Genomic DNA, 19,215 nt, shown 5'->3' with positions numbered 1-19,215 from the left:
GTTATTTTTCTCGGCAAAAAGTGAATTCACTCTGTACATATAATCCTACATATTTTTGGCCTCAACAGGGTCTTCTTCTAAAAATTCTGCAATTATTATTATATATCCTTTCAAATCACTGTTCTCCCTCAGAGGTTGTCGGACATCTCTGTGGGTTATTCCTACTGTTCCTTCAGGGAGGCAGGAACACTTTTTTCACCTTCCTGTTGGCGCCTTCGGAATAACCCCGCCCTCAGTTTTGTTCCTGCCTCTACAGGGAGCAGAAGCACAAGGCTAGGCTCAGCCTTTTTTCTCTGTTTCTTTTTCTAAATTTCCTTCCATATCTCTCTTTTCCACATCTATGTGCCCCTCCTTTCCTTCTGCCTTTTACTGGCCAAGACTTCTGAGGAAACTTACCCGGGTCGTTCAGAATGGCCTGCAGTAGGGACGGTTTCCTATCTGACGAGGAGGGAGAGTCGCGCGCCGCGCTTCTAGCAGCGCCGACTCACGCCGAAGGAGCCGACTTGCCTTCGCGGCTTGTTCGCGCCCTTCCCGACGCGGCCGCAGAAGACTCCGCTGCTAGCGCCAAGAAACGGCGCGTAATGCAGGCCCAGGCTACGCTCCTCGAGGCGGCAGAAAGCAGCGGCGGCCATTTTGGAGGTGCGGAGCGTCGCTCTCACACCTTCCACCCCCCAATAGCAGGCACTCCGGAGGATCGGAACTACCTGCACACGCACATCGACGGCTTCCAGGCTGGGGGTAATGTACAAATGGGCAACCCTCTGAACCCAGAGGCTATGCTATTTATTAGAAGAGCCATGCAGGAAGAAATGGGCTCCTTTTGCGCCCGTATGGGGCTTCTCCCTCAGGGTCCAACCCTTTCTTCAGAGCTTCCCCATTCCTTCTCCTGGCCCACCAAGGCAGCGCGGAAGGCCCCAGTGCAGTCTTCCCAGTCCCTATCCTTTGAGCCTGAGTCTATGGCATCTGGCTCTGACCAGGAAGACAGGGAAGAGGGGGAATGTTTCTCTGAGGAGGAACAGGAAGAGGTCAAAATTCCTGAGCAGGCTAGTCGTTTCTTCCGTCAGGAAGATTACCAGTTTCTACTGGCCAAAACGCTGTCGGCTTTAGAAATTCAGGAGGGGCCCATAGACGAGGAAGCTAAGGGGGCTAAGTCTAAGAAGTTTAAGTCTAGAACCAGCGGAAATTCTGAGTTCTTGCCCAGGGGGGAAACGTCTGAACAAGTCTTCCCTTTTCCAGAATACTTTGAAAAACAGGTTAGAACAGAATGGGAAAAACCAGCTTCTCTTAAGCAGTTTCCTCACTTAGTGAAGAAGTTATATGCCCTGCCTGCTTATACCAACGAGTTGTTACAAGCTCCAACTGTGGACGGACCAGTAGCAGCTTTACAGTCCTCGGGACTGGTTTCAGAGGATGGCCAGGGTTCTCTTAGAGATCCCCTGGACAAAAAAGCTGAGGCGACCTTGAAAAGGTTGTATGAATCTGTGGCCATGATAGTCAAGGCGTCCTCTGCGGCCTCCCTGGTTTCCAGGGCATCCATCGTCTGGGTACGCAAGTTAATCCAGATGTTACCAGAGGATAGCAGACGCATGTTAGAAGGTGCCTCACGCATCCTTAAGGCAGCGTCATTTACAGCTGATGCCACGTTGGATATTCTAACATTTGCTTCCAAGATCATGGCCTCTACCACTGTGACTTGACGCCTTCTGTGGCTTAGGGCCTGGCAGGCTGACTTCCTCTCTAAGTCCACGGTGGCAGCTTATCCTTTTCAGGGGGACCGTCTCTTCGGGGACGTTTTGGACAAGATCCTAGTAGAGACTAGGGATAAAAAGAAGGCCATGCCCAAATCCATTAGGAGGAATGAAAAGAGGGGCCCTCAGTCCTTTCGGACCCAACATTCTTTGGCCAGATATCGCTCTGAATCCAAAAAGTTTAATTGGGAAACACCAAAGAGCTCCTTCAAAAGAGGTTCATTCGGCTCCAAATTCAATCGCAATAACTTCTCCAAGATGGACAAGCCTGACAGAGAGGCCAAGTCCAAGCAGGCATGACTACAGTCACCTACCGGTGGGAGCTCGACTACTCCACTTTGCAGAGACCTGGGAGGCCTCCCAGGCAGACCAATGGTCTTTAGAAATCGTGCAAGAGGGGTATTCAATAGAGTTCCATCGCATTCCACCAGACAGATTTGTCAGGTCTCCTACCCCCAAACAGACACACAAGCTTCTCATCACCACAAAAGCGATTCAACATCTCATCGACATTCGAGCAGTCGAGCCGGTCCCAGGGTTGGAGAGGGGGAAGGGAGTGTATTCCATCCTTTTCACCATACCCAAGAAGAATGGGGACTGGAGGGCCATCTTGGATCTCAAGTTTCTAAATCGCTACGTCAAAGTACGTCACTTCAGGATGGAAACTTTGAGATTCATTATGGACTCTCTCTTGACAGGGGAGTACCTCACTTCCATAGACCTGACCGAAGCTTATCTGCACATACCTATCCACCCTTCCCATCGTCGATTCCTAAGGTTCGTGGTACTCAATCAACACTACCAATACAGGGCCTTACCCTTTGGCCTGTCAACAGCGCCCAGAGTTTTCTCCAAGATGTTAATATATCCGATAGCCCAGCTGAGGAAGCAGGGGATCCACATTCACCCCTATCTGGACGACCTCTTGGTCAGATCCAGCAGCAAAGAGAAATCTCTTCAGGGTACATCCCTGGCAATTCAGTGCCTTCAGTCACACGGGTTCCTGGTGAACACAGAAAAGAGTTCACTTCACCCGACACAGAGACTGGAACATCTAGGTGCAATGATCGACTCCACCTGCAATTCGCTGTTTCTGCCTCTGTCCAAGGCCAGGTCCATCAGGGATTTGGCTACCAAGGTCATCCAGATCAAATCAGCACCACTGATGTTGCTTGCCAAACTAATGGGACTTTTGATATCGACCATAGACATGGTTCAATGGGCCAGATTCCACTCCAGACCTCTTCAATTGTTCCTACGACCATTTCAGCTTCAGATAATGGAGAGAAGGGTCTTAAATCTGTTAATTCCTTTAAAGGTCAAGAGGAGTCTGCTATGGAGGACGGATCTGTCTCACCTTCGCCAGGGCAAATTGTTCCATCCTCCTTCTTTCCTAGAGCTGTTCACGGACGCCAGCCTGGGGGGCCTCTCTTCAGGACAAACCAGTCCAAGGCAGGTGGTCACACACCGAGAGTCTACTCCCCATCAATCTTCTGGAAATCAGAGCCATACGCCTAGCTCTGGTGGCCTTCAAGACCCAAGTGTTCCAGAAGCATGTCCTTGTCAGAACGGACAACATCACAGCCAAGGCGTATCTGAACAACCAGGGGGGTTCCAGATCCTCGCAATTGCACCGGGAAGCATCAAGGATTCTGACATGGGCAGAAAAGAATCTGGCCTCTCTCAGGGCGGAACACATCAGACAACATACAGGCAGACTGGTTAAGCAGACAGGAAATCTGCGAGGGCGAGTGGGCCCTCAGCTCAGACATATTCGATCTCATCTGCCAGCGTTGGGGTCAACCAGAGGTGGATCTATTCGCTTCAGATACAAACTCCCAGTTACCAAGGTACTTCACAAGGTTCTTCCATCCAGAGGCCGAACAGACAGATGCCCTGTCAGCCACCTGGCCTCCAGGTCTCTTGTATGCGTTTCCTCCGGTCCCTCTCATTTCTCGAGTTCTGCGGAGGGTGAGAGTGCTTCAGGCGGAAATCATCATGGTAGCTCCCTATTGGCCACGGCGTCCGTGGTTCTCAATGTTGACAGAGCTATCAATAGACCTCCCGATGTCGCTACCAGTTTCTCCCGACATGCTCCATCAGGGTCCGGTGTGGCACCCCGACCCGGAGTGGTTTCATCTGACCGCGTGGAGATTGAGCGGGAGACGTTCAGAAGTCTAGGTTACTCACCGGAGGTGACGGATACTATGCTAGCGTCAAGAAGACCCTCCACAGTCCGCATATACAACACTACCTGGAAGGCCTTTGTCCGGTGGTGTCGTAGAAAAAAGGTTTCCTCGCTTAATCCCTCAGTGGCGGAGATACTAGCATTCCTACAGGAGGGCCTAGATGCCAAGTTAAAGCCAGCTACGTTAAGAAGGCAGATAGCTGCCCTGTCCACGGTTTTTCCGGTCGTGGAAGGATACAGACTATCTCAACATCCTCACATTCAGTTGTTTTTGCAGGGGGCAAACTTGAAGTCTCCTCCGACGGTCCATCGCTTTCCATCTTGGCGGCTCCATACCTTTTTATTAGCGCTTACTAAGAAACCATTTGAACCTCTTCGAGAAGTGGACTTAAAATGGGTACGAATGAAAACTCTCTTTTTAGTAGCCATTACATCGGCTCGTTGGGTTTCGGAACTGGGGGCCCTCTCAGTGAAAGCGGGTCTTTGCGTGTTTCACAAAGAAAAGGTGGTTTTGCGCACGGACCCCTCTTTCATGCCCAAGGCTGCTTCTAGGTTCCACCGATCACAAGAAATCTATTTACCCACCTTTTGTCCAGATCCCAAACACCCAAAGGAGGTAGTCTGGCATACTCTAGATGTGCGCAGAGCCTTGAAGATTTTCATTCTAAGATCGGAGTCAATTAGAAAATCTGACTATATGTTCATTAACATTTCTCCTCCTAGAGCTGGAGACAAGATGTCTAATTCTTCAATTAGTACAGTTTTGAAGGCCTGCATTAGCGAAGCTTATAGGGCATCAGGGTTACAGGTACCTGGAGGAATCACGGCACACTCGCTTAGGAGTGCCTCCACAAACGCAGCACTGCTGAATAGGGCTTCAGTCGAAGAGGTGTGTAGAGCTGCTACTTGGTCCTCTCCGTCTACATTCATAAGGCATTATAAGATACATTCCATGGCATCAGCAGATGCAGCATTTGGAAGAAAGGTATTGCAACATGTCCTGGGGGAGGTCAGCGATGAAGACCCACCCGATTAAAAGGGGACTGCTCTGGTAGGTCCCACAGAGATGTCCGACAACCTCTGAGGGAGAACGGCCCATTGGACTTACCGTGAGGGGTCCTTCTCCTCAGAGGTTCGGAGGACATCTCGCCACGCCCAGGTTCATTTCATCGCTTAGGTTTCTTTCTACAGCTTATCTCCCTTGTACTGTGTTTCTTTCAGTATTATTGGAGTTCACGTTTACAGTTTGCATTTTAGTATGAGTTGTTAGTGTGTTTATAGTCCTTCTAGTTAGAGGGAAGACGATACTGCTTTCGGAGTCCCACAACTGAGGGCGGGGTTATTCCGAAGGCGCCAACAGGAAGGTGAAAAAAGTGTTCCTGCCTCCCTGAAGGAACAGTAGGAATAACCCACAGAGATGTCCTCCGAACCTCTGAGGAGAAGGACCCCTCACGGTAAGTCCAATGGGCCGTTCTCTCCTTCAGGTTCTCCTCTCAGACGTATCTGAGTTTCCATTAATTTACAGTCGTGGATTGTCATTTTTTCTTGAATTTTCAACAAGGTGGTATCATGTACTTTTATTTTCTCTTCCACCTCCTGCACTTTCTTAGCTGTTTCCCCAGTTTCTTTCTTGAGATCTTCCATTTCTTTTTTAATCTCTGTAATAATTTCTTTCTTTGATTCATCTATCATTCTCCTAACTCCTTTCATTATTCAGGCTTCCATGGCGTCCAATTGGTCCTGCATTTTCTCTAGTGAAAGAGCCCTTTGTCGGGTCTGCTTGGGTTCAGACATTTAGGCAAAGAGGAAAAAAGGAAAGAAAAAATAAAATAAAAATACCAAAATTTTTGGTCTCACAAATTACTAGTTTAACTACAAAGTCCAAAAGATCTAAATTTACTCTTTTTGTTAAACTTTATTCCATCTTCCTCTGAGCTTCCTAGGCCAAGATATAATTTTTTAAAAAATTTTTAAACCTTTAAAAAATGATGAAATTTTTGACCTCACCAATTTTCAATCTGACAGTCAGGTTTGATAGAATAGGACTTGCCCTTTCCAGCAAGCCCAATTTCGCTCGTTTCTGAGCCCCCAAAGTCAAGATATTTATTTAAAAAGTCTCTAAAATTTCCAAAATGGCGGCCACGATTTTTACTCCTTCAATTTTTTTTCCTTTTTAAGTCTCCGTAGGAGCCCACAAATAATGTGACCAATAGTTCTTATCTTCTTACCCTTTTTCCAGTTGGTTCTGACAATTTTTAGTGTCCCAGATTCTTTTAAAAACAATGTTTTGAATTTAGCCTCCCAGCAATGGCTGCCGATGTTTCTCTATGATATATTTTGCTAGAGTAGGTTTTTTCCTTACTGCTTCCTGCCTCTGTCATCATCAACTCTCATGAAGATCTCATGATACTTGACGTACTTCCTGTCTTGCTCAGAAGTGCTGCAGGTCTGTTTCAGTGTGACGAAATTGCTTTTACTTCCAAACCGCAAGTAGACTAAACAATAAATTCCTTTTCACTTTTTAGCAGTTTTTAGCACTGTCCTTTATATTTAAACAATCCAAACTTCATCCTTTCCTTCTTCTTGCAAGCTTTCTGTATTTCGTTTTCCCACCTTTTAATTTTGTCCCTTTAAGCTATAAATAGCTCCGGAATGAAAAGAAAACTTCTGTACCTTTTCTTCCAATTATCCAAGTTTCCACTGGTCTTTCAAAGCTTTAATTGTTTAGAAATGTCCAAGAAGGTTAGGATCCTGACGAGCTTATGTCAAATAAATGACTCTGAGAACTTTTGCAGACGATGAGTATGCAACTTCACCTGAGACCCCTCAAAGCCTCAAAGAAGACCCTCTCCAGGGCTCCCTTTAAGCCAAGGTAAATCTCTTTTCAAAGTTTCCATGCAAGTCTTGGACTTTCCTCTCACTGAGAAAAGTAGGCAGTAGGCATTAATTTGCCTTCTACTACCCCGAACAAAAGTTCCAGCCTGCTCCCGTTATGAGAGACAGCTCAGCTCGGCATTTTCCTTCCCCGGAAGAAAAACAATGGAAGGTTAAAGGACATTTAGTGATTTTTGACAATAGTTGAATGCTAGGGGAATAGTAAATGGAGTATAGTTAAAAAATTAGAATATGTGATCGTATCTTTTTCAACTTATTTTGATAAGGATTATAGTTTAAAATGAGACTATGGGAATATATATCTCTTCAATCTTATTTTTATGATAAGGACTAAGGACTAAAGGATTAGGGTTTGTAGAATCTTTTGGGATCAAGTGCCGTGTTCTACTGGAGAAAGTTTTCCTTCCAGACGTTTCGTTCTCAGCTGTGGAGAACATCCTCAGTGGCGTTGCTGCCGGAGCAGGCGCTCAGACCTTCTTGGCTGCTGTGCATTGAGTGGGGCCAGGGCTGCTGGAGAGCTGCTATTTGTAGGCTGGAGGGGGTGTGATGAAAGGGCAATTGGTTTGTGGATGTGCCCATTATTTGGTGGGGCTTCCTGGAAGGGTAGTGATAAGGAAACTGGCTGTTGAATGTGACTAATCATCCACCAGTCTTGGTACCCAGCTCTGCAAAACACCCTACAGACTCTAAATTGCAGAAGGTCTCAGAACAACCAGCAAATTCCACAGAACAATCAGCACAGTCAACAACCATCTTCCTTATCTTCAAACCCCTTCCAACCTTCCCAGCAATTAACACAGAACAATGGTCACATTCAACAGCCAGTTTCCTTATCACTACCCTTGCTTTAAACATCACAGCTGGGATTGCTTTAAACATCACAGCTGAAGGCAGGGACACAGGCAAGTAGGAAGCACGCTGCCCCCTCCGCAGCCGGCACTTGCAAAGCGCTGGGGCCACGTGGAGCGATCCCAGCGCTTGCCTGAAGAAGATGGAGCCAGGCAGGCAGGCGCGGGGAAGCGCCGGATTGGAGGAAGAGGCAGCAGATTGCCCCCCCCCGAAGGTATCTTCAGACTATAAGACGCACACACTTCCCCCCCACTTTTTTGGGGGGGGAAATGCGTCTTATAGTCTGAAAAATACGGTAATTAAAAATACTATGTGCTGAATTTAGTTACTATGGTAACTGATGCTCAGTGTTTTTCACTCTTCTCGCTGACAAAACACTGCTGGAGGAAAAGGGGGATGTTCTTATGAAATTGTATCAACACTCAAAGTTCAACATCTGAAAATTTTGTTATGTTTTGTTTAAAAGTGAAAACTAATATTTACAATTGTGGTGGTGGTAATAATGATAAAAGGAGCTTCCTGTGTGAAGACATCCTAGGGGTCCAAATGGGAAAAAAGTCAGCATAGATGAACATGTACACTTATGAAAGAAAGCTGCTATTGGAAGGATTGCTTGAAACTGGCCATGGATTGCATATTTGCACTTCAGTCACGGTGTCCCAGAATGAAATCTCCTCGTTTGAGTATTTTATTTATCTAGGAAGTACAACAGCAATACATGGAAGCTGAATTGTGCTATAGTGCTGAACATAACATGTCATTGCTATTTTGCTTGAATTGTTCTTTTAGGATTATTATGTTGGGAGGATTGTTTAATTAATTAATTAATTAAAGCATTTTAATGCCATGCTTTCTACTGAACAGGGTCTCCAAGGTGGTGCACATAAAACATTTGAAAAATTAAAACCATTTAAAATGGTGAAATAATTATTTAAAAAGCAAAGAACACCAGAACCAGGGAGGGAGAGCCAATAACTATTATTGGCGGTATGCCAAATGAAACAAAAATGTTTTCATCCATTGGTGGAAGACACTAATTGAGGAAGATAGATGAATCTCCCCATGGAGGGTGTTCCAAAGTTTTGGGTGTCTTGGGTTTTTTGTTTTTTTTAATTTATGATTTATATCCCACCCTTCCCACCAAGGTGGCTCAGGGCGGCTCACAACACATGGAATCCAACATAACAAAATTAAGTTTAGGCATTTACACAGTTAAGACATTTTAAAATATAAAAACATTAAAACAAGGCAAAGCAAAGCATTAAAACAAAGCAGAAATCTAATAGAGCTACACTTGGTTTCCGATGCCAGATTAGTTGTAGGCCAGCCGGAAGAGGGTTGTCTTATAGGCCCTGCAGAACTGAGCAAGGTCCCGCAGGGCCCTCACCTCTTCCGGCAGCTGGTTCCACCAGGAAGGGGCCATTACAGAGAAAGCCCTATCCCTGGTAGATTGCAGGCGGGCTTCCTTTGGCCCGGGGATAACGAGAAGATTTTGGGTTCCCGATCTCAGCACTTGTCTAGCCTTGGATGGTGGCCACTTGTCTAGCCTTGGATGGTGGTGACAAGCTAAGCAGGGCTTCTGAAGGTGACTGGAGTGAACAAGTGGCTTCATATGAAAGAAGGCAGTCCTTAAGGTAGGTCTGAAGCCATAAAGGGCTTTAAAGGTCAATACCAGCACTTTGAATTGAGCCCAGAAACCAATTGAAAGCCAGTGTAGATGGAGCTAGTGTGGTATGGTGGTTAACAGTGTTGGACTGGTATCTGGGAGATCCTAGTTAGAATCCCTGCTCATGCCATGGAAGTATGCTGGGTGATCTTGGGCCAGTCACAGTGTCTCAGCCTAACCTACCTCACAGAGTTGTTGTGAGAATAAAAGGGAATAGAGGAGAACAAAGTAAGCTGTTTTGGGCCCCTGCTATGGAGAAAAGTGGGGTATAAATGAATTAAACTAATTAAACAACACTGGTGTGATATGTTCTCTACAGCCCACTCCAATCAGCATTCTGGCTGAAGCATCCTGTATTAATTGCAGTTTCTGGACAGTCTTCAAGATCAGCCCCATGTAATTTGAATTGCAATAATCTAATCTAGATGTTACCAAGGTATGTACTATGGCGGCAGGGAAGAGCTGCGATTGGCTCACCAGCTGAAGCTGTTGAAAAGCACCACTGCCATCTGGTGACCCAGGTCCAGGAGCACCCCCAAGTTATGGATCTGTTCCTGTAGGAAGAGTGCTACTTCATCCAGAACCAAGGGATAACCCATTTTCTGAGCCAGGCCTTTTTTTAAAAAGAAACCTTTATTATAAGCATGTCTAATGCTACTTTTCATACTGTTTAATATCGAAGCAGAGCCTCCATACTATACTTTCCCTGCTTTCTTTCAAACCTAACTTTAAACATCCTTTCTCATTTTGGATCTTATTATTAAGTGCTTGTAATTTCTTTGTCATGTTACATTTTAATTCATACACAATACTCTTGCAGTTACATTAAGTTTTAAAGAGAGTGTGTGTGTGTGCTATAAAATATTATTTTTGTTGTTGTTGTTCAGTTGCACAGTCGAGTATAGTTAGCATATAAAATTATGCTAATTGGTATTTAAAATTATATATGCCATAGTTTTCTGTAAGCAACATTGCAAATATACCCAGTGACTGAGAGAGGCCTGTGAAAACTTGCATCTTATAACCTCATGTATCTTCATTTTTGGCATGGGACAGGTGGTGGTAGTAGAAAGTAGTGTCAGGTCACAACTGATTTATGGTGACCTCTTGGGTTTTCGCGGCCCGTGGCGCAGAGTGGTAAAGCAGCAGTACTGCAGTACTGCGGCATGAACTCTCTGCTCACAACCTGAGTTCTATTCCGGTGGAAGCTGGATTCGGGTAGCCGGCCCAAGGTTGACTCAGCCTTCCAGCCTTCCGAAGTTGGTAAAGTGAGTACCCAACTTGCTGTGGGGGGGGGGGGAAGTGTAATAGACTGGGGAAGGCAATGGCAAACCACCCCGTAAAAAGTCTGCTGTGAAAACGTTGTGAAAGCAATGTCACCCCAGAGTCAGAAACAACTGGTGCTTACACAGGGGACCTTTCCTTTTTTCTTGGGTTTTCAGGGCAAGAGATGTTCAGAGGTAGTTTGCCATTCCCTGCCTTTGCATCACAACCCTGGTAATCTTTCGAGGACTCCCATCCAAATACTTACCAGGGCCTAACCTGCTTAGCAGCCAAGATTTGACAAGATTGGGCTACCCCTGGGTTAATCCAGGTCAGGGCATGGGAGGGGTAGGAAAAAATAAAAGTTGAAATTAGAAATAAACAGTGCAGTAAAGAGAAAAAGTGTGTTATATGTACAGAAGCAAACTCATACAGTCACAGTAAGCAGGACCACCATTGTATTTGGATATCAGGGTAAACTTTTATAACATGGAAAGCAACCAACTGTTTAATAAATGATTAATTATGTTAAATAGATTATACTGTATTAATTTTTCGATACTGTATTGTTACCAAAGTTATTTGCATTTAAACATAAACATATCCTTGAAAATATTTATTAATTTATACATTTACAAAATGTACACCCTGCTTTTTCTGTCTTTATAAGGGCCAAGACAGCTGAGAAATTAAAAATGTATATCACATTTTAAAAACCATTTAAATCAGCAAAAAAACATGAAAACAGTTAAAACTAGAGCTGAAGTATACATAAAAACAAAACATTGGGCAGGAAGGAGGGTAATGCCAAATGAAACAGAAGTTTTCATCCACTGCTGGAAGATGGAAATAGAAGACAGGCAAATGTCCCTGTGGAGAGTTCCAGAGTTTTAGTGCCATGACCAAGAAGGCCTTCTAGGTTTCCACCCACTTCATCTTAGAAGGTGGGTCATCTAAAGCAGAGCCTCATAAGACGACTACAGTGATTTGGTAGGTTTATAAGGGAGTACATGGCACTTCAGATGTGTTGGTCCTGATAGGGCTTTAAAGATCAACACCAGCACCTTAAATTCCAACTGGAAACAGAATGGGAGCCAGTGTAGACGGAAGAAGACAGGAGTGATATGTTCTGTATGTCTATAGTATACATAGGAGTTATCTAATGATGGAAATGGTCTTAAAGTCAACAGTATGAACAAAATTATTTAAATAAAACCTTAATAATAATAATACTTTTTATTTATATCCCGCCCTCCCCGCCAGGGCAGGCTCAGGGCGGCTCACAACATGTAATATGCAATAAAACCATACATAGTAATTACAATTACAATAATAAAATCATCATTAAACCATTAACAACTGTATTAAAACTAACATTGTGGTGCTATAACTTAGATCTTAATAAAATTCAATGGCTAAAACATGTCCAGCGAAGCTTTCTTAGCTCGGTATTAGGTGAAGGCTATTTTGAAGAGGTAGGTCTTACAGGCCCTGCGAAATTGATCTAAATATCGTAGGGCCCGTACCTCCTCCAGGAGTTGATTCCACAGCAGTGGGGCTACAATGAAGAAGGCCCGATCCCGGGTGGTCTTCAATCTGGCCTCCCTTGGCCCAGGGATATTCAGCTGGTTCTTTCCAGCTGACCTCAGTACTCTCTGGGGTTCATATGGGTAAAGACGGTCCCTCAAGTAGGCAGGTCCTCGGCCTGCTTTAAAGGTAATAACCAGCACTTTGTAACGGACTCGGTACACCACTGGCAGCCAGTGCAGCCTGCGCAGACCCGGCCATATGTGCTCCCATCTCGGGAGCCCCAACAGCAGCCTAGCCGCCGCGTTCTGCACCAACTGCAGCCGCCGCGTTCGGCACAAAGGCAGCCCCATGTAGAGGGCGTTACAGTAATCCAGTCTCGAGGTGACCGTAGCATGGATCACCGTTGCTAGGTCCCGGCGCTCTAGGAAGGAGGCCAACTGCTTTGCCCATCAAAGATGAAAGAACGCAGACTTGGCAGTGGCCGCTATCTGCGCCTCCATTGATAATGAAGGCTCCAGAAGAACCCCCAGGCTCTTGACCCTATGGGCCGCTTTCAGCAGCACACTGTCAAAAGCCGGAAGGGAGATTTTCCTTCCCAGGGCACCGCGGCCCAAGCAAAGAACCTCTGTCTTCATTGGATTCAACTTCAGCCCACTTAGCCTGAGCCAACCTTGTATTAAAGAGCAATTAAAAAGGGGGAAATACTTTGTTGGAGGTCTTTTTTGCCCCCTTCAGTGCTCCCATTTTTTTTCATTGGAAAAATGGAAATTACAAACCTGGAAGCAAGTGCTCCCCCTCCAAGTACACATCTCTAGCTTTGACAGTACTGTGCATTGACTTTTGTGTTATGTGATACTGATATCTTCTGTTCAGATTCTCCAAATCTAAGAGATTCTTTCATTGATGAATTCTTAATATTTTTATGGTGACAGAAAAATTGCTTTACTTGTTCAGATTAAATCATACATTTCATCTTTAGGTTTTCATATAAATTTGGAGAGAAATTTGCTAGAGAAATGTCTATACTATTTATTTATACTATTTATGTTATGGACTTTAATATCAGAATAGTTAAGCTTACTATTAACAGCATGTTGCACGAGTATTATATTAGTACTAAGCTAATTGGGAATGGTTGGAGACTGGTTCCAACAAACTGCAGCTATTTTTGTATTTGGACTTTTCTTAGCAGCTCTTCTCCCCCAGTGCTGCATGGTGTATGTGTTTTAAAAGAAAGTGGAATTTAATGTTTCATAAGGGTTTCTTTAATATTGAATTGTGCACATGTACACCATTCAGAGACAAAAGGGCAGATGTTTGCCCAAGGTTTTGGGTGGGCATAAAGTAGTTCTTTGGTTTTCGTCATCAATCTGCAGTTACTTTAGTGTAGTGAATAAGATACATCGCTTTTACAGATCAGTGTCTTGCATTTATAGTTTTGTAATATACTACCCTGGACATGTGTTATATGCAAGGCCTTGTAACAATTTGATCTGAGGAACAGAGCTACTTTGGAACTTGTTGAATAAATTAGAAGTGTCATAATTTTGCTAATAAGTTTTCCAAAAGTCCAATTCATTTTCATTCCACTAATACTTTGTTGGAGTGCATTGTGATATATCAAGCCACTATGACAGCATAAGCTGGAGTGTGAACTTGAATAAAAATAATCTCTCATGTTTAGGTATTTTGTATTAAAACTTTTTAGAGCAGTAAGAAAGGGTTAAAATGTTAATCAGATTGTAAAAATCAGTGAAATCTGAGTAGTTTGTTTTTAACTGTAAACTAAAAGTGAAAGTTATAGAAGTCCATTTAAGTTTTTCTTGTATATCAGTTACATGAAAAGACGTGGTTTGATCCAACCAAACATTTCTGTAGGCAGATGGATTTCTGCTGAAGGAGCAGAGCACACTTCTTGCTGCAACTCAAAGTTTCTGGAGCTGCTATACATATTCACAGTAAAAATGTCTGTATTAGAAAAGCTGCGTTAGGAGGCATGAGTATTTAATAGTAGTTTTTTTGCTCCAAATAATACTTAAAAATGCTTTCAGTTTATTGTATTTTTCATTTCTACCCCCATCCTAAGAATTTATAGTTAAACTAGCTGAGATATGGTCAAAGTGGGCTCTAAATGTGAAAGTTCTCAATTAGACATTGGTTTAAAGCAAGGTCTGTTCTCATTATCAAGGAATGTATTAGGACTACATTGTAATAAGCAGGCATGACAATTTAATATATGCTGAGTTACTAAATTGACCTGAGTGTATTGAATACACCCTAATTTTTAGGAGAGTTGGTTGTTCCTGGAAGTTATTTAGATGTTGGATATAATATTTAGGAATAATAAAAATGCTGTGACTGCCATACAGTGGCAGAATATGACATTTTGATAGTGTGCCATAGTTTTTTAAGCCACTCACAGTTTGAATTGCCTCAAGTGCATAAAGAAGAATGTGATGCAGTTGCAATACTGTTCATAGTGAACATAGTTTTCAAACATCAGGCAATAGATTTGAAATTCTTGTGCAAACGCATTTCCAGTGGTATTTGTGTAGTGACCATAATGTTTAAATCTGCCCTTGTCCTAAGACTGATTGTATAAGTTGCTGTAGTACTAAGCCTATTTTAGTAGCAAATGGCTATAACACAAGCCCAGCTTGTATTGTTCATTTTTATGGTTACTATTGCAGGCATGACTGCTGATATTGTCTAACGCTAGTATTTCTGTATATTCACAGTGTTTACTGGTGGCCTCCCCTGCCCCCCCCCCAAGGATGATATGAGATTTGAAGGAAGACGATGCATACAGGTAATAATAGATTGTAGATTATCTATTAAAACATTATTTTTTCTTCTTATATGTGTGTGGTCATCTGATGCATAGCTTCCAAGTGAGGTTGCCTTTTAAAATTAATGTGTTGGATTTGTTTTTTCTAAACTTTCTGTATGGTTATTATAATTTGTTTATGTTTGGATTATCAGAATAGATGAAATTGATAGAATTATGTTAATATGGTAGTTTGCCATCTTGGAAATTATGGGAAAAATTTACTTGAAATGCTTCAGCATTTAATCAGCTTCTAAAAAACAATTTTAAAAACTTTTCCTGTTACTTTGAGGCAGCTTCTTACCAATTTTCTTTTCTGAAATAACTGTTTGTTTATTTATAACAAATACAATAAATTTTAGTTTGTTTTGGCCAGATTGATTTTTTAGAGACTAACTAAATGGTTGACAGCTGTGCTTCCTGGCATGTCTGTTCTACATATTTAAATGGGTTTCAGATTGTTGTAATATTCAGTTTTCAGACCAGAATTTCTTAAGTAATGGATCTGTGAAGGTATTGGAAATATCTGTCAAACTTTCAGCAGCCTTAACCAAAATCTACAATTCGTGTGTTCTTGGGGGATGATTTTAAGTATATATAGTTTAGACATGCCCGTAGTGCACCATTTAAATATTTTATTTAAATATTTATGTGCTGCTCTTCTCCCTGTTCAAAGGAGTTCAAAATGGTTTTTAAAAAAATCACGAAGCATATCAGATACAACCCAAGATAAGTAAAATTACAGCACCAAATTGCCTGTTATTGGCAGTACTCTAACTGTGAATAATGAAGATTAACCTCTGTCAAAGGCCTTCCTGAACTTCTTTGCTATGCTCCTTAAAAGGTTTACCTGGTGGAAGCTTTCCTCCCCTCCTCTGGAAGGTTTCAGTGGGAAGGTTTCAGTTGGATGAGATACTCCTACAACAGAATGTAAAGTTCTCCAAGAGAAAGGATACAGTGATCATGGGAGATTTCAATTTCCCAGACATCTGTTGGAAGTCCAACTCTGCTGAAAATGAAAGGTCAAATAGATTCCTGACTTGTCTTGCTGACAACTTCCTTTTTCAGAAAGTGAAGAATGAAACAAGGGGATCTGCTATCTTGGATTTGATTCTCACCAACAAGGAAGAATTGATTGAAGAAGTGGAAATAGTGGACACCCTGGGCAGTAGCGACCATGTGATTTTGGAATTTACAGTCAGGGAAGGGAAAAGCTATACGTAGTCAGACTTATAGGTTGGACTTCAGAAAGGCAAACTTCAACAAACTTAGAACTGTGCTGAGTAAAATCCCATGGTCAGAAATACTTAGGAGGAAGGGGGTTCAGGAGGGCTGGGAGTTTCTCAAAAGAGAAATACTGAAAGTGCAATCACAGACGATTCCTATGAGAAGAAAAAATGGAAAAAGCCTAAAGAAGCCGAGTTGGCTCCATAAACAGCTCTCTAAAGACTTGAGAAATAAAAAAGACTCCTTTAGAAATTGGAAGGAGGGCCTTATAACCAAGGAACAAATCAGTGCTTGTAGAGAAAAAGTTAGGAAAGCTAAAGCTCAGTATGAGCTTAGGCTGGCCAAAAATGCTAAAAACAACAAAAAAGGGTTCTTTTCTTATGTTCAGAGTAAGAAAAACAGCAAGAACATGGTAGGCCCATTGCAAGGGCAGGAAAGTGCAATAGTAACAGGTAATGAAGAGAGGGCAGAACTGCTCAGTTCCTACTTTTCCTCAGTCTTCTCTTCTGAGGGAAACGGTGCTCAACATGACAAAAACAGAACATATAAGGAGGGTATGAAGTTCCAACCTAGGATCAGCATAGGGGTAGTACATATACACCTAGTTTCTTTAGATGAAACTAAGTCCTCAGGGCCAGATGAACTGCATCCAAGGGTTCTAAAAGAGCTTGCAGATGTAATTTCTGAGCCTCTGGTTATTATTTTTGAGAATTCTTGGAGAACAGGAGATGTGCCGGAAGATTGGAGGCAGGCGAATTTTGTCCCCATCTTCAAGAAGGGGGAAAAGGAGGATCCGGGTAACTACTGACCCATCAGCTTGACGTCTATACCTGGAAAAGTTTTAGAACAAATCATCAGTCTGTTGGTCCTGGAATATTTAGAAAGAATGGATGTGACTACTAAGAGCCAGCATGGGTTTCTCAAGAACAAGTCATGTCAGACTAACCCGATCTCTTTTTTGAGGAAGTGACTACCTTGCCGGATCAGGGGAATGCTGTAGACATTGTTTATCTTGATTTCAGTAAGGCTTTTGATAAGGTTCCACATACTATCCTTGTTGACAAGCTGGTAAAATGTGGTTTGGATCCTGTTACGGTGAGCTGGATCTGTAACTGGTTGACAGATAGCACCCAAAGAGCGCTTGTGAATGGTTCCTCATCCTCTTGGAGAGGAGTGACAAGTGGAGTGCCTCAAGGTCTGTCCTCAGGCTTGTTTTGCTCAACATGATACTAAATTGGGAGGGGTTGCAAATACAGTAGAAGACTGAAACAGGATACAGGATGACCTTGACAGGCTGGAAAACTGGGCTAAAACCAATAAAATGAATTTTAACAGGGATAAATGTGAAGTTCTGCATTTAGGTAGGAAAAATCCAATGCATGGTTATAGGATGGGGGAGACTTGTCTTAGCAGTAGTATGTGCGAAAAGGATTTAGGGGTCTTATCTGGGAGAACTGGGTTTGATTCCCCACTCCTCCATTTGCACCTGCTGAGATGGCCTTGGGTCAGCCATAGCTTTCATAGAAGCTGTCCTTGAAAGGGCAGCTGCTGTAAAAGCACTCTCAGCCCCACCTACCTCACAGGGTGTTTGTTGTGGGGGGGGGGGGAGGTAGAGAAGATTGTGACCACTCTGAGGCTATGAGATTCAGAGTATAGGGCAGGATATAAATTCAAAATCATCATCATCATCTTCTTAGTGGACTATACGCTGAACATGAGTCAACAGTGTGATGTGATGGCTAAAAAGGCAAATGCAATTTTGGGCTGTATCAACAGAAGTATAGTGTCAAGATCATGTGAAGTGATGGTATCGCTTTACTCTGCTCTGGTAAGACCTCAACTGGAGTATTGTGTTCAGTTTTGGGCACCACATTTTAAGAAGGATATAGACAAGCTGGAACGGGTCCAGAGGAGGGCGACAAAGATGGTGTGGGGCCTGGAGACCCAGCACTATGAGGAAAGATTGAAGGAGCTGGGGATGTTTAGCCTGAAGAGGAGACAGCTGAAGAAGACGAATTGCAGATTTATACCCCACCCTTCTCCCTGAATCAGAGACTCAGAGCGGCTTACAATCTCCTATGTCTTCTCCACCCACAACAGATACCCTTTGATGTGGGTGGGGCTGAGAGAGCTCTCACAACAGCTCCCCTTTCAAGGACAACTCCTGTGAGAGCTATGGCTAACCCAAGGCCATTTCAGCAGGTGTAAGTGGAGGAGTGGGGAATCAAACCTAGTTCTCCCAGATAAGAGTCCACACACTTAACCACTTAACCACTACACCAAACTGGCTCTCCGGGTAACTATGGTGATATGATCACCATCTTCAGGTACTTGAAGGGCTGTCATATAGAGGATGGTGCAGAATTATTTTCTGTGGCCCAGAAAGTAGGAGCAGAACCAATGGGTTGAAATTAAATCAAGAGTTTCTGGCTCAAATTAGGAATAACTTCCTGACCGTTAGAGCGGTTCCTCAGTGGAACAGGCTTCCTCAGGATGGCCATCTGACAGCAATGAAGATCCTGTAAATTTAGGGGGAGGAATTTTTTGTGAGTTTCTTGCATTGTGCAGGGGGTTGGACCAGATGACGCTGGAGGTCCCTTCCAACTCTATGATTCTATGATAGTCCAGCTGCTGAAACATCTATGGCTGGTCTGGTAGCCTTGGATGGGAAAGTAATTTGAAGACGTTGCTGGAAGGTCAAAACAAACACCCAGGTTCATACAAGGATAGATCTTTAAGCATATGGGTCCCAGGTCAAGGATGGCTTTAGTAGTAAAAATCCAGCACCTTGAATTGAACTTGTGAACATGCAAATAACCAATGAAACTCTTTTAAAATAGGTGCAGTTTTACCATACTTGCATACTCCAGTCAGTAGATGATGAGTTATTTTCTATAACAATTGAAGTTTCTGGATTGACTTTATGGGCAGCTTCATACAGAGCACACTGCAAATTCCAAAATGTGAATCAGCATGGCAAGGTACACTATGCCTAGAAGGAAAAGACAGATCTTCGAGTGAT

At 43.2% G+C, this 19,215-nt stretch overlaps 1 protein-coding gene across 2 annotated transcripts in view; it reads left to right on the top strand.

Moving 5' to 3' along the window:
* The window catches only part of DYRK1A (dual specificity tyrosine phosphorylation regulated kinase 1A), a 324,751-nt gene that overhangs the window by 106,595 nt on the left and 198,941 nt on the right, over positions 1-19,215 (top strand). For both annotated transcript variants that reach the window (XM_060234265.1, XM_060234264.1), the window contains exon 2: positions 14,878-14,948. In XM_060234265.1, the coding sequence (XP_060090248.1) occupies positions 14,939-14,948 (10 nt within the window). In that variant the 5' untranslated portion in view covers positions 14,878-14,938. The remainder of the gene's footprint in view (positions 1-14,877; positions 14,949-19,215) is intronic.

The sequence above is a fragment of the Heteronotia binoei genome, chromosome 3, assembly GCF_032191835.1.
Source record: "Heteronotia binoei isolate CCM8104 ecotype False Entrance Well chromosome 3, APGP_CSIRO_Hbin_v1, whole genome shotgun sequence".
NCBI lineage: Eukaryota > Metazoa > Chordata > Lepidosauria > Squamata > Gekkonidae > Heteronotia > Heteronotia binoei.
Note: the sequence above shows the minus strand (reverse complement) of the source record. Positions and strands in the feature narration are given on the sequence as shown.